General features: G+C 43.3%; 1 protein-coding gene across 1 annotated transcript in view; it reads right to left on the reverse strand.

Annotated features, from left to right (window-relative positions):
• The window catches only part of MYO1F (myosin IF), a 134,163-nt gene extending 119,996 nt beyond the window's left edge, over positions 1–14,167 (reverse strand). Inside the window, exon 1 of the mRNA XM_066574187.1 lies at positions 14,014–14,167. Coding sequence (XP_066430284.1) covers positions 14,014–14,016 — 3 coding nt within the window. The 5' untranslated portion in view covers positions 14,017–14,167. The remainder of the gene's footprint in view (positions 1–14,013) is intronic.
• Positions 14,168–20,259: the final 6,092 nt, after the last annotated feature.

Raw genomic sequence — 20,259 nt, forward strand, 5'->3', positions numbered from 1 at the left:
CAATTCATCCAGAAATGTGTAAAAATAAATATAAAAAATATACTCACCTGGTCCCGGCAGACGGAGTTCAGCGTGGCCAGCGGCAGTACTCCTGAACTGCTCTGAACAGCAGTGAGTAGTATTCAGCAGCCGGGGATTTAAAATCCCCGCCTGCTGAATGAGCTGCCTCTAATTGGTCACAGCCTGACCAATCAGAGGTAGATCTCACTCACACACCCATTCATGAATTCATGAATGGGTGAGTGACTGCTGCCTCTCATCTGATTGGTCCCGCTGAGCCAATGAGACCAGGTGAGTATATATATTTTTTTTATTTTTACACATTTATGGATGAATTGCAGGGAAGGGCTTATATATTTAACCCCTTCCCGACAATTCATCCCGCGATCGCCGGCAGCCCATTGCTTTCAATGGAGCCGGCTGTATTGCCGGCTCCATTGAATTCAATAGTCAGTGCTCGTTTAATCGAGACGAGTACCGCGTGGTGCTCGTCTCGAGTAACGAGCATCTCGAGCACCCTAATACTCGAACGAGCATCAAGCTCGGACGAGTATGCTCGCTCATCTCTAGTCTTCAGTCCATCATCTTCTGGGTTTCCGAGCGAGAGTGCCAGCCACATGGGAGTACCTTGAACCCTCATGTGGGGAAGAGGATGGAAGAGGAAGAAAGGTTTCCTGATGACCTCGATGCCAGGAGCCAATAGAGAGTAAGGAGAAAGAGAGAGAGAAAATTAGAGGAAAGTCAAGACCACCGTGCAGAAGTACTTCTAAAAGTGAGTGTCTGTGGAGAGTTTGCCCCTTCCCTTTCCAGAAGTGGTACCATACAGATAATGAGGACTGTATGACCGATATCATCCTGAGTATACTCTCTGAGAAAATTCCCCTTCCAGGAGGGGTACCATACAGGTAACAAGGACTGTAGGACTGGCATCATCCTGAGTTCCTCCCTGACCTCCTTTCTTCTATTTTACCTGCAACAGTGTGTTTTTGAAATGTAAAGTGTTAAAGTTTTACAGTAAAGCTTTGCCAGGCCCTGACCGTTCCCACGGACTGAGGTACTTAAGCACAAAAACGTGTGTGAATTCTCTTTATTATCGCCAAGGGTCATTCCGGTGAGTAAAGGAACGGTGGTGTCATGTGACAAGCTTTATTCCTGTTATATGTATATTGGTCATCCCTCTCCTAGAGGTGTCCGGAAGAGGTCCAGCGATATACTGGCCGAGGCTGCATGTGTCCCTCTGGGGAGGAGCCTGGTAAGTGCCACCGTGACGACAGCTTTACCCTCCCAGCACCTCAGCGTGTGCCCCGTGTTCTGAGTTACCCTACGGGACACTGCATATGCAGAAGAATATACTTTTTCATACATTTACTGCTAAAGTGATCCAGCATTAAATAGAGCCTGTCACCTCCCTGCATCACCATAAACTAAATTATAGTCCTGTTAGGGGAGATAACAGGGAGTCGGGGGGGTGGTGTATTTTATATACTCATCTATTCTCTGGTTCCTGCGCTGTCACCCGCCAAAGTTCACGCATCGCACGGAAAACTCCCTCTTTCCACATTACCGTGCGCACTCCCCAATAGACTTCTATGGGAGTGTGTGTGCATGGCATTTGAAAATGTCAGTTTGTGTGTACTGTGCGGCGGGTGATAGCGCCGAAACCAGAGAGTGGGTAGGTATATAAAATACACCCCCGTCTCCTTGTAACCTCAACTAACAGGACTATAATGTAGTTTATGGTGCTTCAGAAGGATAACAGGTTCCCAATAAATGTATTTGTCAAGACTAATATGTTAGCCTGTGCTTTCTCATTTACGTAAGCAGCAAACGAAATAAAGAACCAGCAGCACTCGCCACCACCAGTCCGGGGGGGGGGGGGGGGTGTCTTTCTGTTATATATAAATAGGCTGCACGCCCAAACCGGGATCAGATCCAAATCCCTTGAAGATACAGATGATCAATGAGGAGACGTCAGGCAGCAGGTTTTCGGTGCAAATTACTTTATGTGCCCATAGGAGTACAGAGCAGACACCTCTACATCATAAGACCAGCATAGAAGGTCAAAATGTTGCTATTCTGTGTGATGTAGAGGTGTCTACTCTGTACTCCTATGGACACATAAAGTAATTTGCACCGAAAACCTGCTGCCTAACGTCTCCTCATTGATCATCTGTTACTTAAGCAGCAATGACTTCTTGCATAAGCACATCACTTCTGGTTCTGCTATCTACTGGGCTACCTGGACTCTGATTCCAGAGTACACAATATTGGGTTAAGTAGACAGAGCAACCAACCAGTAGAGGTTTAGTGAAATGTGATGAAAAGTTTATTCTGCCCTGTTGCTCCCATAAAGTCAACTAATTTCTACTGTATATCTTGATGGTGATGCTAGCAATGCTCAAAAGAACTGTATATAAGTCAAAAAACACTGCATTTGGAAAGTCTTCAGACTGTTTCACTTTTCTAACATTTTGTTATGTTGTGCCCTCATATAAATTAAAACTAAATTCAATCTCTTCAGTACAATCTGGGTTCATGAAGGGTAGATCTGCCACTACGAATATATGAAAAATATTTACAATTCTCGATGGCATTAAAAGTAACTCATTGGCTCATCCCTTTGTGGAATTCCGAACTATGGACGCAGAAAAGGTGTTTGACAACGTCTCATGGAATTGGTTGAGGGCGGTGATGGATAAGAAGGGTTTTGAGGGCTCCTTCTCTTCTTATATATGGAATTTATAAACATCTCCTTTAGCACAAATTTATACTCTTGGCTTTCTCTCCCCAAGGTGTCCACTACAGAAGGGAACCAGACAGGGATGCCCTTGATCCCCGTTACTTTTTAATATTGCAATAGAACCACTGGAGTGTATGCTGGAGGAAAGCAAAGATATAGAAGGAGTCAAGATCAATAATGCTCTTTGCAGATGATATCATGTTGGTACTGGCGCAACCACATATGGATCTGCCACGGGTTTTTGCTCTCCTTGAGTCATTTGGGAAACAATCTGGTTTTAGGATCAATAGCAGAAACGTTGGTAAAGACCTCCATTAAGTATTTGGGAATAAATATAGGTAAGGTCCCTGATAGTATATATAAATTGAATAGAGATGAGCGAACGTACTCGGTAAGGGCGATTTCGCAATCGAGCACCGCGATTTTCGAGTACTTCACTACTAGGGGGAAAAGTACTCGGGTGCGCCGGGGGGCAGGGGGGGGCGCGGTGGAGCGGGGGGTAGCAGCGGGGAACAGGGGGGAGCCCTCTCTCTCTCCCTCTCCCCCCCACTCCCCGCTGCAACCCCCCGCTCACCCCCGGCGCACCCGAGTACTTTTCACCCGAGTAGTGAAGTACTCGAAAATCGCGGTGCTCGATTGCGAAATCGCCCTTACTTAGTACGTTCACTCATCTCTAAAATTGAACTACCCCCCAATACCACATAAAATCATAAACAAACTACATAAATGGAACAACCTTCCACCTTTTGGGCCGTTTTCCAAAGCTTCTCTATCCCCTGCAATCTAACCCACTTTTACTTAAACGGCAAGATTAAGGAAGGCTAAATACAGCATTCACAGCCTTTATCTGGTCCCGCAAACGTCCACGTATAGAATAAGACTAGAGGTGGATTGAACCTTCCAGCTATACGTGCATATAATATAGCCAGCCTTTTGCGACACCCAGTTGACTGGCTATTGAGGACCAGCCATTTCTCAAACTACGAGCTAGAGAATGATCTGATGCACCCTTGGAGCTTAAATGCTCTCCTACACGCAGGATTTTCTAATCTCCCATCAGGGGCCAAACATTCTGCTATAGCAAAGGACACCATTGCCGCCTGGAAAAAAAAAAACGCAAAAACTATCAGCTACCATTCAAATTATCAAAACATATGGAATTGTGGGGGCATGCAGAGTTCAAAGAAGGGCAAGACAATAAAATGTTTGAACTATGGCGTAGTAGGGGGATTATAAAAGTCCAACACCTTCTTCATCATAGGAAGCCTAGATACAAAACTTTTGAAGACATTCATGATGTATATGGCCTACCCGCATCACTCTTTTTACCATATGCACAAATAAAAGGTTATCTAAGAGCTAGACTTGCTGATGTCTCAAAAGAGGCAATAACAAATCCAATTGACATGTTCATTAAAGGATCATCACAAAGGCATTCTATATCTGATCTATACTACCGATTTAGAGAGGGGTGTTTAAAAAATGGGAGAGGAAACTACAAGACCAAGAACTATCTCAAAAACTGGTGGATGGTTGGATCTCTATAGAAAGGCTATAACCAATGAGAGATGGAGGGAAACTTATTTTAAAATCATACATGGAGCGATTTATGGTTTCAACATACCCCCGCACCCCGGGAGCCCAACTAGACTGCAGGCGTGCCCTAGATGCTCACAACCAAAAAGAGATTTTCTGCGTGGAATCTGACATTGCCCCAAAATCGAAACTCTCTGGAAAGAAATTAAATCATTGGTACATGAACTTGCATTGGTACATGAACTCAACTACCATTGAGCCCACAAGCTTATGTATTTCACTCTCTCCCTAGCCAAATAAAAAATGCTAATTTGATACACACTATTCTCATAATAGGCAAGAGGAGCATGTTAGCAAAATGATTGCAAACTGGTCCCCCGGGAATGTCAGATATAATGCAACAACTAAAACACCTTCTAAAAATGGAGAGACTGGAGACGGAAAAACAGGCAAAATCCCAAGCATCGAAATTTTTTGGAAAATGGGGAGTTCTAATAGAAAAATTCATGGACTCAAATGAGATCATAGAATACATGCGCACATTTTGTAACACATCCTGGTATTACACTCCAGCAGGAGCAAAAAGATTAGGAAGATTAAAAATATCATAAAGCAATATTATTAAATCACATAGGAGATGAGAAGACGATATTTTCAGGAAACAAATATAAATTTTTGTATATTGATACGCCGTAGCATATAGTAAATTAATAAAAAGAAAAACCAAAGAGACACAAAGTTGTACTCTCAACATCCACCGTTAGTTGTTTATGTATTTTATTTTGTTCTATGTTGACAATTAAAGCTAATGTGCTATATATATAAATATATATATATATATATATTTATATATATATATATATATATGTGTGTGTGTGTGTGTGTATATATATATATATAAAATTAACCATTGTGATGCAATTATTCAAAGATGTTGAATACATAAGACACAATGCATTCATGTTTTATTTATTTAATTGAGTTATATCAGTAAACTAATAAGTGGATTCCACCCTGGGTGAGTGTACTTTCCTAATGGCATTGTGTACATGTGTTTAAGAGGTAAATATAATTTGATTAAGCAAAAAATTTTTTTCCTTTTTTGTATCGCAATGTGAGTTGATGATATGTTTTATTTTGGTTTTGATTATGAAAAAAAGTTGTAATAAAAAAGTTTTACAAAATTCTAATCCCCCCCCCCCCATCACTTGGTTCTTGGTACCCCATAATGACAAAGTGAGAACAGAATGTTCAAAATATTTGTACATTTTTTTAAAATGAAAGCTATTTTTGAATTGATATTAGTAATTACACCCTTTGGTATGCTACTTGAAATTTAACTCTGAGGATCGATCCCTATTAGAGATGAGCGAGTATACTCGTCTCTAAAGATTTTGGTGCCGGTGGCGGGCGGGGATCGGCGGGGGAGAGCGGGGAGGAACGGAGGGCAGATTCCTCTCTCCCTCTCTCCCCCCTGCTCACTGCCGCAACTCCCCGCTCCCCCGTGCCGGCAGCCGAATCTTTAGAAACGAGCGGGCAGATACTCAACTAAGGCACTACTCGCTCGAGTAGTTTGCCTTAGCGAGTATGCTCGCTCATCTCTAATCCCTATCTATACATGCATATCAGAGTCAAAGCCAAGCCATGAGGAGGGAAGAACTTCCTGTAGAGCTTAGAGGCAGGAATGTGTGGATACTCAGATCTGGAGAAGCTACAAAAACTTCTGTTACACTGTAAATTTCCAACAAAACAAAATATAGAGCTATTATTAATGAAAACCTGACCCAGAGTGCAAGGAACCTCCAACAGGGCAGAAGGGTCCTCTTCTAACAAGACAATAAACTTAAGCACACAGCCAAGACAACACAGGAGAGACTTAGGGACAATTCGGTGAATGTCCTTTAGTGGCCCAACCAGAGCCCTGACTTGTACCAAATAAAACACCTTGGAGAGACCTGACAATGACTGTCCACAGACGGCCCCCATCCAACCTGACAGAGGGCAAAAAATCCTCAAAACCAGGGTGCAAACCTTGTGGCATCATCCCCAAGAAGACTGGAGGCAGGAATCACTGCCAAAAGGGCTTCAGCTAAGTACTGAGTATAGGGTGTGAATACTTATGTCCCCGGGCCCTTGATCGCTGTTATCCAATAGATAAAGGCGTTCGTGGAAAATGAAAAAAAGTGAAATTAAATTGAAGTTTCAGCTCCCCTCACAGATCGGATCAATGAGGGGAGCTGAAAATACTCATCTCCATCCTCTGTGATGCGCAGAAACCAGCAGCATGTCCAGATTGCCGCGGGCTTCTGTGCGTGCTGGACACTTGGCAATAGCCGGGGAGGGCCCAGGAAATTTAAAATCTCCTAGCTCCTGGCTACCAAAGGTACCCGAGAGTCTAGAACAGTGACTGGTGGCCTTTTTGAGTGCTCCCCGGTCACGTGATAAAAAGGTATTCTACCTTAGGCCGGTTTTACACAAGCAGATAGGAATCACGGATTATGCATGCGTTTAATCTGCAGGAATACGCGGTTCAAACAAATGCAGTGGATTATACAATTTGGCTCACATTAGTAGGTCGGAATTACGTATGTTCTATTTTACTGCGGATATCCACAACATAGGGCCCATTGCGCTCCATGTTCATTGATATACCCGCAGCCCATACGCTACTACATTGTGTACAGGCTGCGTGTACCTGCGGCATCGATAAGCAATGGCGCGGGAAATACAAACAAAAAAAAGCTGTACTGCGCATGACCGCCTGTGTGAGTACGCAGCTAGAGGCAGTACATTGCGCGGCCGTACACAGGACCACAGCTACGATCCACTTCGGGCCTCCACAAGCGGATTTTACATCCGGCCATGTGAGCCAGACGTTATTCAGACCGCTACCTGTAATTTACAAGCCCCGGGAACATTTGCCTTCCTGCAGTTCCAGGAGCAGCTTGTTGAGCGACTTCTGTGTGAGACCACCGCATTTCAGCAAGCTTAAAAAAAGCCTCACAGAGCACCACTTTTTACCCCCCATCTCTGCCACTGAGAAATACCCAGGCCCCCGTAATTACACCTGTCCTCCAACATACTGCACAGTTTACATTATTACTTTTATCTAGGATTTAGGGAATGCCAAAAAGGGAAAGGGGGGGGGATTATTTTTGGAGAGCCAATTGTTTCTCTGCGTAAGTGAGCAATGGGGCCTGGAATTTATTCAGTTGTGCCCTGAAATCCAACGGGTGTTCCCTCAATTATAGGCCTAACCATGTGTCCTGTAATTAGACTGGTGCTACAATGGGAATGTTTCTGAACACAGGATAAACAAGGGGGTCCATTTTGGGGTGAAAGTCTTCATTCATGTGTGTGCTGTACAGAAATTGTAATTTTTTTCCTTCTGCTTTGCTAAGATTCATTCAAAAACTGTGCAGTCAAAGTATCCAGTACACCCCTAGATGAATTTGTTAGGGGTATAAGTTTTCAAAATGGGGTCATTTGCGGGGTTCTCCATTGTTTTGGCCGCTCAAGGGCTCTCCAAGTGGGCAATGGGGCCTAAATCACCATCAAGCAAAATGTCTGTTCTGAAAGCCACCGGCTGCTCCTTTCTGTTTGGGCCCCGTTGTGCATACAGACAGAAGATTAGGGTCACAATAGATATGTTTCTGAACGCAAGACAAACAGGGAATATCCATTTTGGGGTGCAAATCCTTGTTTTCATGTGTACTATAGAAAAAAACTGTCTTTAAAATGACATATTTGCAAAAATATGAAATCTTATTTTTTCTCCTCTAAATTGCATTCATTCCTGAAAAGAAACGTTGTGGTCTAGATACTCATGACCCCCTCAGTGAATACATTGAGGGGTGTATATTTTTTTTAATGGTGACATTTGTAAGGGGTTTCTATCATTCTGGCACCCATGAGCCTTTGCAATCCTGGCTTGGTGTAGCAAAACAAAATGTTCCTCAAAATGGTAATTAATGTGGTGGACAGAGGTGAAACCCAGAGTGTGGGAGAGAAGACCTCTGTACTGCCAGAAAGTGATGGTAAATGGTCTGTGCATAAGTCAACGCTATTGTGATGTTATGGCGTTAGGTCAATTTAGTGAGCTACGCAGATTATGTTTAGGTAGAGGTCGAGCGACCAGGATTTATTTTTGGGTTAACGTACAAAGTGAGGTGCTGTGAATTGTTCCTGTGACACAATATAACTGGCAGGTGCCTGATTTGTAAAGAAGTTCCAGTTGTAAAGTGAGATCACTGAGTGATGCCACCATCTTGAGTAAAGAAGATCCTGTATAGTGACTGATCCCCTAGTGTCACAGATAATAGAAGTCTCTGAGCCCATTATTACTTTTTTAGTCTGTTATAAATGTCAAGGTGAGCAAACAGAAAAATTCATGGAAAAACACTTCAAAGTACTGCCTCTAGCTTGGATACAAGATGAGACACGGGGATGAGGGAGAAGGGGGGGGCATGGAGGCTCTAGCACCCTGTTGTACTGCCTCCAGCTTGTCTGGCGTGGATACAAGATGTGATATGGGTGGCCATGGAGGCTCTAGTACCCTGTTGTTCTGCCTCTAGCTTGGATACATGATGTGATACGGAGGGCAGGAAGGCATATAGAGGATCACTGAGTTCTGTCCTTGGCTGCAGTGCTTGTGACATCCTGTAAACTGGGAGGGACTTCAGCCTGTTAACAAACCAAAGAGCCGAGGACCAAGCAATGCCCTGGGACACAACGGGGAGCGAGGAGACGTGAATATATGCAGGTTAGTTATGTTTTAGCATGGGGAATGGGGTTTTACTTAAAAAATACAACTCATAGTAACATAGTAGCATAGTATGATAGGCTGAATGAAGACACTGTCCATCTAGTTTAGCCTGTTTTAGGGGTGCTGCATACTGGAAAGAGCTCTCGCAATTTTTCTTGAAGCCCTGGATGCAAGGCGTTTCCATAGGGAAACAGCCTCCCATCCCTGCAGGGCTGAAGGAACCAGCCACAGCAGGAGATAGTGTTCTTCTCCCATTGTTTCCAATGGGGCCGGTGGCAGCAGCGCCAGTCCCATTGAAATCAATGGGAGATGTTCGCGATCCTCTGCCACTGCTGTGACAGCAGTGGCAGGGGACTCTCCTAGGCAAGGATTACCCCCTCCCTGAAAATAATCTGTAGAAAAAAAAAAGAAAAAAGAAAATGCGTCTTCTTGCAGGTCCACTGCAGTCTTTTTCTGGTTCTCTTCTGGATGGAGATTTAAAAAATCCCCCACCTCCTGAAGCGCTACCTCTGATTGGCTGAGCGCTGTGACCAATAAATATCTCAAGCCCCCCCCCCCAAAAAAAAAATTATCATCGTGGAGAGTCCCCTGCCAGTGCTGTCACAGCAGTGGCAGAGGATCGCGATCCTCACCTATTGATTTCAATGGGGCTGGTGCTGCTACCGCCGACCCCATTGGGGATAATGGGAGAGATCGAAAAAGAATTAACATGCCGCGATTTTGTTTTAACTCTGCATCACAAGAGTTAAAACATCGCACATGTGCATGGAGCCATTGGAAGCCATTGGCTTCATAATTTAGCAATTTCTCACAGCCTCACAGCGCTGGGAAATCGTGTGATTGCCTCGCCAGTGTGAAGCCACCCTGAACCTCCCCCTTGTTGGTCCAGAGGAAGGCAAAAAAAAACAGCGAGCCAATTAGCTCCTAAGAAGGAAAAAAAATCCTTCCTTACTCCAAAATGGCAGTAATCCCTGGATCAACATTTGAGATCAACAACCCCACTGGTCACCTAATGTCTATATCCTGTAATATCGTAGCTCTCTAGAAAGACATCTAGTCCCCTCTTAAACTCCTCTATGGATTTTGACATCACCATGTCCTCAGGCAGAGAGTTCCACAGTCTCACTGCTTTTACAGTAAAGAACCCCCTTCTATGTTGGTGATGAAACCTGGTTTCTTCTAGATGCCCTCTTGTTACCGTCACAGTCCTGGGTATAAACACATCTTGGGAGAGATCCTTGTATTGTCCTCTAATGTATTTATACATAGTTATTTGATCGCCCCTTAGCTGTCTTTTTCCAGGGTGAATAATCCCAATTTTGTTAGCCTCTCTGGATATTCCAGTCCTCCCCATTTATTAATTTAGTTGCCCTTCTTTGAACCCCCTCAAGCACTGCAACATCTTTCCTGAGCTCCGGTGACCTCAACTGTACACAGTATTCCATGTGAGGCCTGACAAGTGTTTTATATAGTGGAAGAATAATGTTCTCGTCCCTTGCCCCTATACCTCTTTTAATGCACTCCAAGACTTTATTTGCTTTTGCAGCAGCTGACTGCCATTGATTGCTCCAGTTAAGTTTACAGTCCACTAGTACGCCCAGGTCTTTTTCCATATGACTTTTCCCTAGCAGTACCCCATTTAGTGTATATTGGTAACATTCATTTCTCCTGCCCATGTGCATAACCTTACATGTCATTTTGTAGCCGTACATTGTCCTCCCTTGTATTAATTGTCTTGTGTGATTTTTTTATCATCTGTAAATATTGATATTTTACTGTGCAGTCCCTATATCAGGTCATTGATAAATATATTGAACAGAATGGGGCCTAGTATTGACCCCTGTGGCACCCAACTAGCAACGGTGGCACAATCGGAGTAAGAATGATTTATTACTACCATCTGATTTCTGGGTTCCTTACCCAGATACACACGTTTTCACCCAGTCCGAGCTGTCTCATTTTATATATCAACTTATTATGCGGCACAGTGTCAAATGCTTTAGAGAAATCCAGATATACAATAGACTCTCCCCGGTCCAGCCTAGAACTTACTTCATTGTAGAAGCTGATCAAATTGCTCTGACATGATCGACCCCTCATGAACAGCGGTATAACCCCTGTCTCAATAATGTCCACAAATATAAGAAATAGCGGTCTAGCTATCACGTCACTTAGTTCCCTTAGAACCTTTGGGTGTATTTCATCTGGGCCTGGCGATTTATTGATTTTGATCCTCTTAGGGCTTAGTCACACGGGCGCATCGGCGCCCGTGTTACTGCAGGAAGAAGACAGCCGCACTTCAGGACGGACGTCTCTCTGCAGCACCGGAAGAAAGAGCATGTGACCGGCTTCATTGCCGGTCATGAGTTGTTTCTTCTGCGCTGCGGGGAGTCGTCCGTCCTGAAGTGCGACTGTCTTCTTCCTGAAGTGAGGGCTCAGTCACACGGGCACATCAGCGCCCGTGTGACTAAGCCCTTAAATGGCTCTGCACTTCCTCCTGTGTTATGTATGCAATATTTAGGGGGGCGTTCGTTTTATTCCCCTGCATCTCATGTGGCATTTAATTTTCATTCGTGAATACACTAGAAAAAAAACTATTTAATAGATTTGCCTTCCTTTTATTGTCTTCTATGGTTTCTCCTGCATTATTTGTTAGCCAGTCACTGCTTTCAGTGCAAATCCTTTTACTGTTCATATAATTGAAGAATAGTTTAGGGTTGTTTTTGCTTTCTTTGACAATCAGTCTTTCTACCGCCTCCTTAGCAATTTTGATCTTTTCTTTACATAATTTTTTTCCCCCTTGTATGATTTAAAGGCTTCGTCGCTGCCTTTTTGTTTTTGTAATTTAAATGCTTTTTTTTTCCATTCATTATTATTTTTAATGGGTATGAACTACTCACATGAGGTAATTAGGATGTTTCTAAACTTCTCCCATTTGTCGCCTGTTCTTTATGAGGATGTTGTACCAATTAATGTTCTTAAGAGTAGTTCTGAGCTAATCAAATTTTGCTTTACTAAAGTTTAGTTTTTTTTGTCGCTCCCGGAAAACCGCTTTAAAGCTTATTATCTAATATTGGGCTGCCCCATACACATTTACCTAGTAGATCTGTCCAGTTATTGGATTGTTTCGCAATTTTTGAAAAGAAGCTTGTGTAATCAGTGAAACAGAATTTTAGGGCATAACTTTACTATTGTAAGAACAGAGCCCAGGTTTGAGTTTATGCTGTAATTGGCTCTGTTATAGTTCTTATAGTTATATAATCTAGATGGTATAAGGGCGACCTCTACTGGCGATCATAAATTACTGCAGTTTGTGTATTTCTCTATAGAGTGTTGTTTGTGACTTTCCATTGGCTGTCATGTGGGAGATCTGGAGGACTTGGGATGTTAGAGAGCTGCAAGCTGGAGAGTAATTTGAATGGTACTGAGCCTTAAGAGATACTGCATTGCTGGGAAAGAGAGCTGCTAATGGAGTGAGGAGTCGACTTGGGGAGATGTAATCTAGAAAATCTGTGCCTGTTAAAGAGGGACATGGACACCAGAAAGGAGGCAGTCTGTGTTTGGGAAGTGGTGCTCCAAAATGCACCAGAACAGACGCTGCTGTGGACACAAAGCTGCAGGGACTACAGCTAGAGAGACATTGTCCAGCAGTTCTGTGCATGGAGGTACCTCCAGCAGATGCATCACGTTCATTATGGCACCGAACACGTTGGAGATATGTAAGTGAGGTAGGCCCTCAGGACAAGGCCCGGCATGTGCACACAGGAAGTGACATAAATATAGGCCTTCCAGTTAAAATACACACGCTTAAGCCGAAACCAGAGGACACATATTCATCCGCCAGTTGTGGACAAGTTGTTGGACAACACTTGCGTTGCTTCTGGACTGGTGACCACCATTGCTATGGTGAAACATTCGGTGATGCTGCCACTTGTTCTGCATTTAAGTGTATGGCTGATCTCTGTGATTTATAACAGATTGCTACCATTCCCCACTCACAGTAGAGTTAAACAGACTCTTAGTCACAGTCAATTATGTTGTCTAACCCTTCTGAATAACCACACATTGCTTATCTATTAACAGAAGCTTCTACAGCAACTTCATCTCCAGGGTTATTTGTTAAAATAAATAAAAAATCTATATATTTTTGTAAGCCACAGGATGTCCACATCGCATCTGATTCCAGGGTTGCCTGCCCCTAATGTGATAATATTTCCTGTTATGATTTGGGTTAGTGATTAAATCTGCTAAACACCTTTATATACAGTATCAAAATCTATTTCCTGGGTGCAACTTATAGGAATAATTGTATAAATATATTGCTAAATACAAATTGCACTTTCATCCATATGGTCTTTGTCTTTGGCCAAACTCATCCTTATTAGTATTATATCATTTTGTGTTAATCACTTTTGGTAGAAAACCCTTTAATTATTGAGGCATCAAAAGACTCTGCATTCCTTATTTTAGATGCACATCCTGCCTTGCCAGCTTGTTTTTTCTCTTTTTTTGGACTAATTTGCAGTATTAGACAAGGTAACAAGCCAATCCTACATTGTAATGAGTGTTCTGTCTTCTAGAAAAATGTCAGTGGTAGAATTACATAGTATTGTGTCCCTTTGGATTCTATCAGATTTTCTCAGTTTAATCAACTTGCATTACTGTCTGTGAGCCTAGGTGAAGCTGAGAAAAGCTAAAATGGGCTGAAGGGGTCACAGTACTCACTGATGAAAACTTTCAATATTTTTCATTTTTACTCCATCCTGACACTAAAGGGTTTTGCATCTTTTTCATAAACTATTAATCTAAAAACATCTAAAAGAAAAACATTTGCTATAAAGACATTATATTGTGTCTCCTTAAATCATATGTCCCCAGAGACAGGGGAAATTGTTATTCACATTCAGAAGTGAGAGGTATGATTCAGCCTTCTCTTGTGTATAATACGATGCATAAGTAGATAGCATACTACCATGATTAGATGGATTCCTTCTGTAGTGATTCTGCCTCTGCCAGTCCTCTGGATCTTAAAATGCCACCATAATCCAAGTGTTGATTGAAGGAGTCATTCTTTCTTCCTCTGATCGTAAGTTTAGTGAGAAAAGTTGGTTATTGCAGAAGTTCCTCTCTCTATCAGTCACCCACTTCCTTCTTTCTGATTGTCAGCTTTTTGAAAATATTATCTTGCTTAGGGTGGAGTATGTATTTCTGTACTCAGCAAAGAGCAATGGTAAAAATACCTAATCTGGAGGCACCCTTCACCCTAAAAGAACATTTCATGAAATCACCTTTGTCTGCATCGAAGTGGATTCTCTTAACATAAGTGTGAAATGTAAGCCATGTATTCTAAGTTTGTTGATGTGTTTGGTTATAAGGCCACATAGCAGTTAAACCTGTGAGTAAATTAGAGTTTGTCTGTGCAATTTCATTTACTTAATAGTCACATTCACCTTTCCACAACATTTTATAACTGAAACTAACAGGGCGTAAACTTTCCAGACATAAGCCCGAAGAACACACTTTCACATATGACTCGCCCATAGAAGACTGCAGATTCTACAGTATATATGTAGATATGTCTTTTTATTTCCACTGTGAACTGTAAACCTACCTGACATATATACAAATAATCTCCACCACTGAAGTTGAGTAGGGGCCCCTGCAGACGTCCGGGTCGGATCCCGCTGCGAGAATCCTCGCAGCGGAATCCAACCCCCGCCCCTGCAGTGACCAATGGGGCTCACCTGCTTCCGCGGAGTCAGCGCGTTGGTACTGACATTTCTGTGTGGGCCTCTGCGAGACCCGCACAGAAATAGAACATGCGGCGATTTGTTTTCTGTGCGTGTTTTCCTGCGGACAAATCGTGGCTGTGTGCATAGGATTACGTTTTGTAACGCAATCCTATGCAGGCGGGTACGGGTGGAAATTCTGCGGCAAATCCTGTTGCAGAATTGCCGCCCGTGTGCAGGGGGCCTAGCTTGGTAAAATACCACATTACTTATCTCGGACTTATTCCGTGTTGCAGTCTGCATTACAGTCCAGAGTTGGATTTACAGTTTTAAGTTTTATTTACATGAATGTATGCGTAAATACATTCACTCATTCATCCATACGGAACGTATTTATGCATGAATTCATTTTTAACACACTCGACGTACGATAGTAAGTGGAGTTTTTAAAGCCATGCAGCGGGCAGGTAAAAAAACACAGTGAACCGATCACAAGCAACGATCGGAAGAAATGCTTGGAATGGCAATTAAATGGCTAATTAGGGCGAGCTGTCTCCTTTTCCCAGGGTTGTACGCAGAGTAATTCTCTCTCAATTCCTTTTTTTCAGCTGCCATACAAACTTTGTGTAACACAGATAGGGCAAGACCTATCTTTTTACGCCCCGTATAAAAGATACTTCCGAGAAAGATAGAGCAGGTACTATCTTTTCCCACACTAATATTTTGCAGAAAAAACACGTTCGTCTGAACTAAGCCATTAAAATCAAAGGCATCGCTTGGTCACCCTGACTTTTTACCTGCGGAAATGCCTTCGCAAATGCGTTCATTTGAAATTAGTCTAAGGGCTCTTTAGCAGAAGCACTTTATGGTAGCGTATGTACCGTGTGGGAACACGCAGCAAGTACGCAATGTATTGCGAACTTACTGCATGCCGACAATCTCCATACACCATCTTGGTATGTAGGCGTGCCTAATACCTGACAAGATAGTGCCCGCTGCGTTCTTTTTTGCATATATTTCGTATGCTGTGTGTGAGAGGCACAATTGAGAGTAATGTAAAGATTAGTGCTGCGTATTACTCGCACAAAACTTATGCGCGTAATATGCAGTAGTATATGCTCATGTAAGAGAGCCCAAGAAGTTGAAATCTTTCAGCATTACTTGCTGACTTTTTGCAAAAAGAATGTTCTGGCTCTTTGTCTTCTGAGAAGTGAAGAGCTGCACATCAATTTACTGTCCCTACAGCAATAAGCAGAACTGTGCATTGCAGTTGTCAGGAATAGAACCTAGGACCTCCTGCGCTCCCATCGGCAGCCCTCTCTACTGAGACATCCAGCACTTGGACAGTTCCTCTGTTAAACACCTAGCAATGTTCCTGTTCTGTTTCCTTGTCTCGGCCTTCCTTGATCCTAATTAAAGGCATTATATAAACTTGGCCCAGTCTCCCCTCCAGCGCGTGATTATTGTGCTGCACAGCCTTAGTCAAGCTCCTCTCCTGCCTGCTTCTCTACAGCCCTAACTGAGAACATCCAATACCGACCTCTGGCTTCCCTTCCTGAGAATGTGACCCGCCTCTTCCATTGTACTGCAAACAAAGACCTATGGATACCAACTCCCAGCTCTCCCTGATCCAGACCTTCGGCTACCACACCTACAGCTCCATCCAGTTCTGAACTATACAAAATAATAACGCCAAAAGATCAATTCCATGGTGGCCACTCTGAGGAAACAGATTACTGAGCTTCAGAAGTTTTGCGCTTCCTAACTGGAGAAGGTTGCTTGTATACACTGAGAGATCGAGGGATTACAGAGGCAACTTTTCGAGATGCGCAATTCAGTGCCCAACATCCGCATGCCACTGCCAGCAAAATTTGCAGGTGATCGTTGCAAATACCGAGGTTTCCTAAATGAATGCCGAATCTAGCCTTGCTGACTTCACAACCGTGATGGAACAGATCTTTGAATCACTGTGCCACAGCTGAAGGCAGGTTACATAACCTACAACAAGGGCGCTGCTCTGTTGTGAAAAACAAAGAAGAATTTCGTCGTTTGGTGACTGATACTACATGGAACCAAGCTGCACAACAAAGCTAATTTTGTCGAGGATTATCTGGGAGTGTAAAGGATGAGCTTGCCAGAGTACAGACCCTGGGAAACCTCATTCAGCTATGCATCCAAATAGACCGGAGGCTTTTCGAACGGCAAAAGGAGGAACTGCAGGGTTTGGATAACAACCCTACCTACTCCTTCAGTCAATCCACATTGACTTCCCAGCCAAGGTATGAGACAGCACCCAAATCAATGCAGGTTGATGTCATTCATAAACCCCTTTCCACTGAGGAGAGGTGCTAAGCTGAAAATTTGTGACTTTATTGCGGAAACCCTGGACATTATGCCTTAAAGTGCCCAAATAAGTTCCAAATGACTCGCACTCTAGCCAACATCAAGACCATGACTGACTCAACCATCACGAGACAGGGGGATGCCACCAAACAAGCCTTTTCATCTGTAATTCAAGATGGCGTGAAGACCCTTCCCCTGTTCCACCATTTTGTCCTCCCTGTAGAGATCGTATTGGGAAATCAGAAGATACAATCCTCAACGATGTTGGATTCAGGAGCAGAAGGAAACCATGGACTTAAGATTAGCTCTCGACAACAACATTCCAAACTCACCAAAGCCCATACCTGTTGATATATAGAAACCGTGTCTGGATCACCATTGTCCTCAGGATCAGTCACACAGGACACAATCGAACTAGAGCTCTGCATGAAACCTGACCTCCAAGAAACAATCAGTTTCCAGCTCATCTTGTCCCCTAAATTTCCGGTGATTCTCGGGATTCCCTGGTTCTCTAATCATAATACCTCTATCAATGGGTAATCAAGGACCATTGCCTTCCCTATAAAATACTGTAAAGAGGACTGCAAGATGGCACCATCCGCCCCTAAACCAGTACAAGACCCCATGGATGGTCAACAGGACTTTGAGAAGTTACCGGTTCAGTATCAAATGTTCAGGGATGTTTGCAGCAAGAAGAAAGCTTACCAACTACTACCTCATCAGCCCTATGATTGCCCAATGGAATTGCTCGCCGGAGCTTGTATTCCATTTGTATTCCCCCAGCTGGGGTGCCCATATTTTTAAAGAAAAGAGTGACTCCACCCTGTGACCATGTATCAATTACAGGTAGTTAAACAAGATTATGATTAAAAATCTCTACCCCCCACCCCTTGATTCCGGAATTACTAAAGAGACTCTGCTCTGCTAAAATCTTCCCCAAACTAGATTTAAGAGGGACTTATTGCAGCCACGTCCGGGTGGTCTTAGAACGACTCCAAAAGAATCATCTCTACATCAAACTAGAGAAGTGCGAATTTGAACAAACCTGGATGCAATTCCTGGGATACATCATTTCTCCAGATGGCCTAAGTATGGACCCCAGCAAGATTAAAGTCATCATTGATTTCCCCATTCCAGGAAATTTAAAAGAGGTATAATGCCTTATTGGTTTTGCGAACTTCTACATAAGATTTATAAAGGACTTCTCAAAGATCATCTCTCCTATCACCTCCTTCACAAAGAGGCACAAGTTGCTTTAGAGAAACTGAAGACTCTGTTCACTTTGGCACCAGTGCTGATCCTCCCAAGGCCAGAAATGCCTTTTGTTGTTGAGGTAGACACCTCCAACTCCGCAATAGGGGCTATCCTATCACAACGATTGGAGATAGGATGCGATTACATCATTGTGCATTTCTATCATATACCTTGTCACCCACAGAGAAGAACTATGATGTCGGAAGCAAGGAGCTTCTGACCATGAAGGTCGCTTTCACTGAGTGGAGACACCTCCTGGAAGGAGCCTATAACCCAGTAACAGTCCTTACTGACCTTAAAAACTTGGAATTTCTCCATACAGCCAGGAGGTTATTGGCAAGACAATCACACTAGGCTCTGTTTTTCTCAAGGTTCAACTTTGTCATTTTCTACCAACTCAGTTCCAGAAATGGCAAGGTGGGCGCCTTGTCAGGATTTTCTCTGAAGCTGAAAGGGGGTAAAACAGAAACTGTACTATTCTGTCTCCAATACATTTTTGGACATTATGCCCTCAGAAAATATAATAGCTAAATTTAAAGAAGGATACGAAAATGACCCTTTTTCTGAGTCATCCCTCTAAAGATGTGGAGCTTGTTTTTAAGAATGGACTATGGATGTGAAAAGACCAAGTATTTGACCTCAATGCTGGTCAACTCAAAGTCCTTAAACTGGTCCACAATTTCAAGCTCGCCGGTCACCTGAGGGGGAAGATCACAAAGACTTTGGAACTCTTGCTTCGTTCCTTCTAGTGGCCCAACTTTAGAAGCAATGTGAAGAGCTATGTCACCTTATGCGGCACATGTGCTCAAAACAAGACACCACGGGCTCATCCTTTGGGTTTCCTACAACCTCTTTCAGTCCCATCCAGGCCATGGGGATCTATATCTATAGACTTCATTGTGGATCTGCCCCCCACAAAAGGAATGACTACGATTCTTGTTGTAGTGGACTGACTTACAAAGATGGCTCACTTCATCCCTATCAATAATATTCCCACCGCCGAGCCCACCTCGGAGTTGATGATTTGGTAAGTTTTCCGACTATATAGAATTCCTGATGATGTGGTCTCTGTCAGAGGAGTTCAGTTCATGTCAAAATTCTGAAAAACACTTCTGCACGGCCCTGGGAACTACCATGAATTTATCCACAGCCTTTCATCCTCAGTCTAACGTCCAGACCAAAAGAACAAACCATACTCTGGAACACCATCTCCACTGTTTCATTTTCCATCTTCAGAATGACTGTGTGGATTATTTATTGACAGCGGAGTTTACCTACAACAATGTCCAACACAGCTCAGCTGCCCAGAACCCGTTGTATGACAACTACGGAATACAGCCTGTCTTTATTATTGGCCTTCCTGTCAACACTCTTGTCCTGTGGTCAATCACAGACTGACAGACGTAGCTGAAACTCAGAAGAAGTTGAAAGAAGCCTTATGAGAAGCCCAGGATATCTATAAGAAAGTGGCAGACACTGCCAAGCGGCCCCTATCTTCTGGGTTGGAGAGAAGGTGTGGTTGTCCACCAAGAATCTAAAGAACCACATATCCTCTCCCAAACTTGGCCAAAGATTCATCGGTCCCTTCCTAGTCTCAGAGAGGGTCAGCCAGGTGGCATTTTGCTTGAAGCCCCCGGGCAGCCTGAGGATTCACCCCGTCTTCTATCTGTCCTTGTTAAAGCTGTTTCAGGAGAATACCTTCTTCAGAAGAAGGCAGCCACTTCTCCCACTATAAAAGTTCAAGGGCAAGACAAATTTATAGTAGAGAAGATCCTTCATTCTACAAGACACAGGGGAAAACTACAATACCTTGTGCAGTGGCAGGGATACGGGCCAGAGAAGAACTCTTGGGAACCAGAACAAAATGTGCACCATCCGATGCTCACGAGGGA

This window comes from Eleutherodactylus coqui, chromosome 7, assembly GCF_035609145.1.
Source record: "Eleutherodactylus coqui strain aEleCoq1 chromosome 7, aEleCoq1.hap1, whole genome shotgun sequence".
Lineage (NCBI taxonomy): Eukaryota > Metazoa > Chordata > Amphibia > Anura > Eleutherodactylidae > Eleutherodactylus > Eleutherodactylus coqui.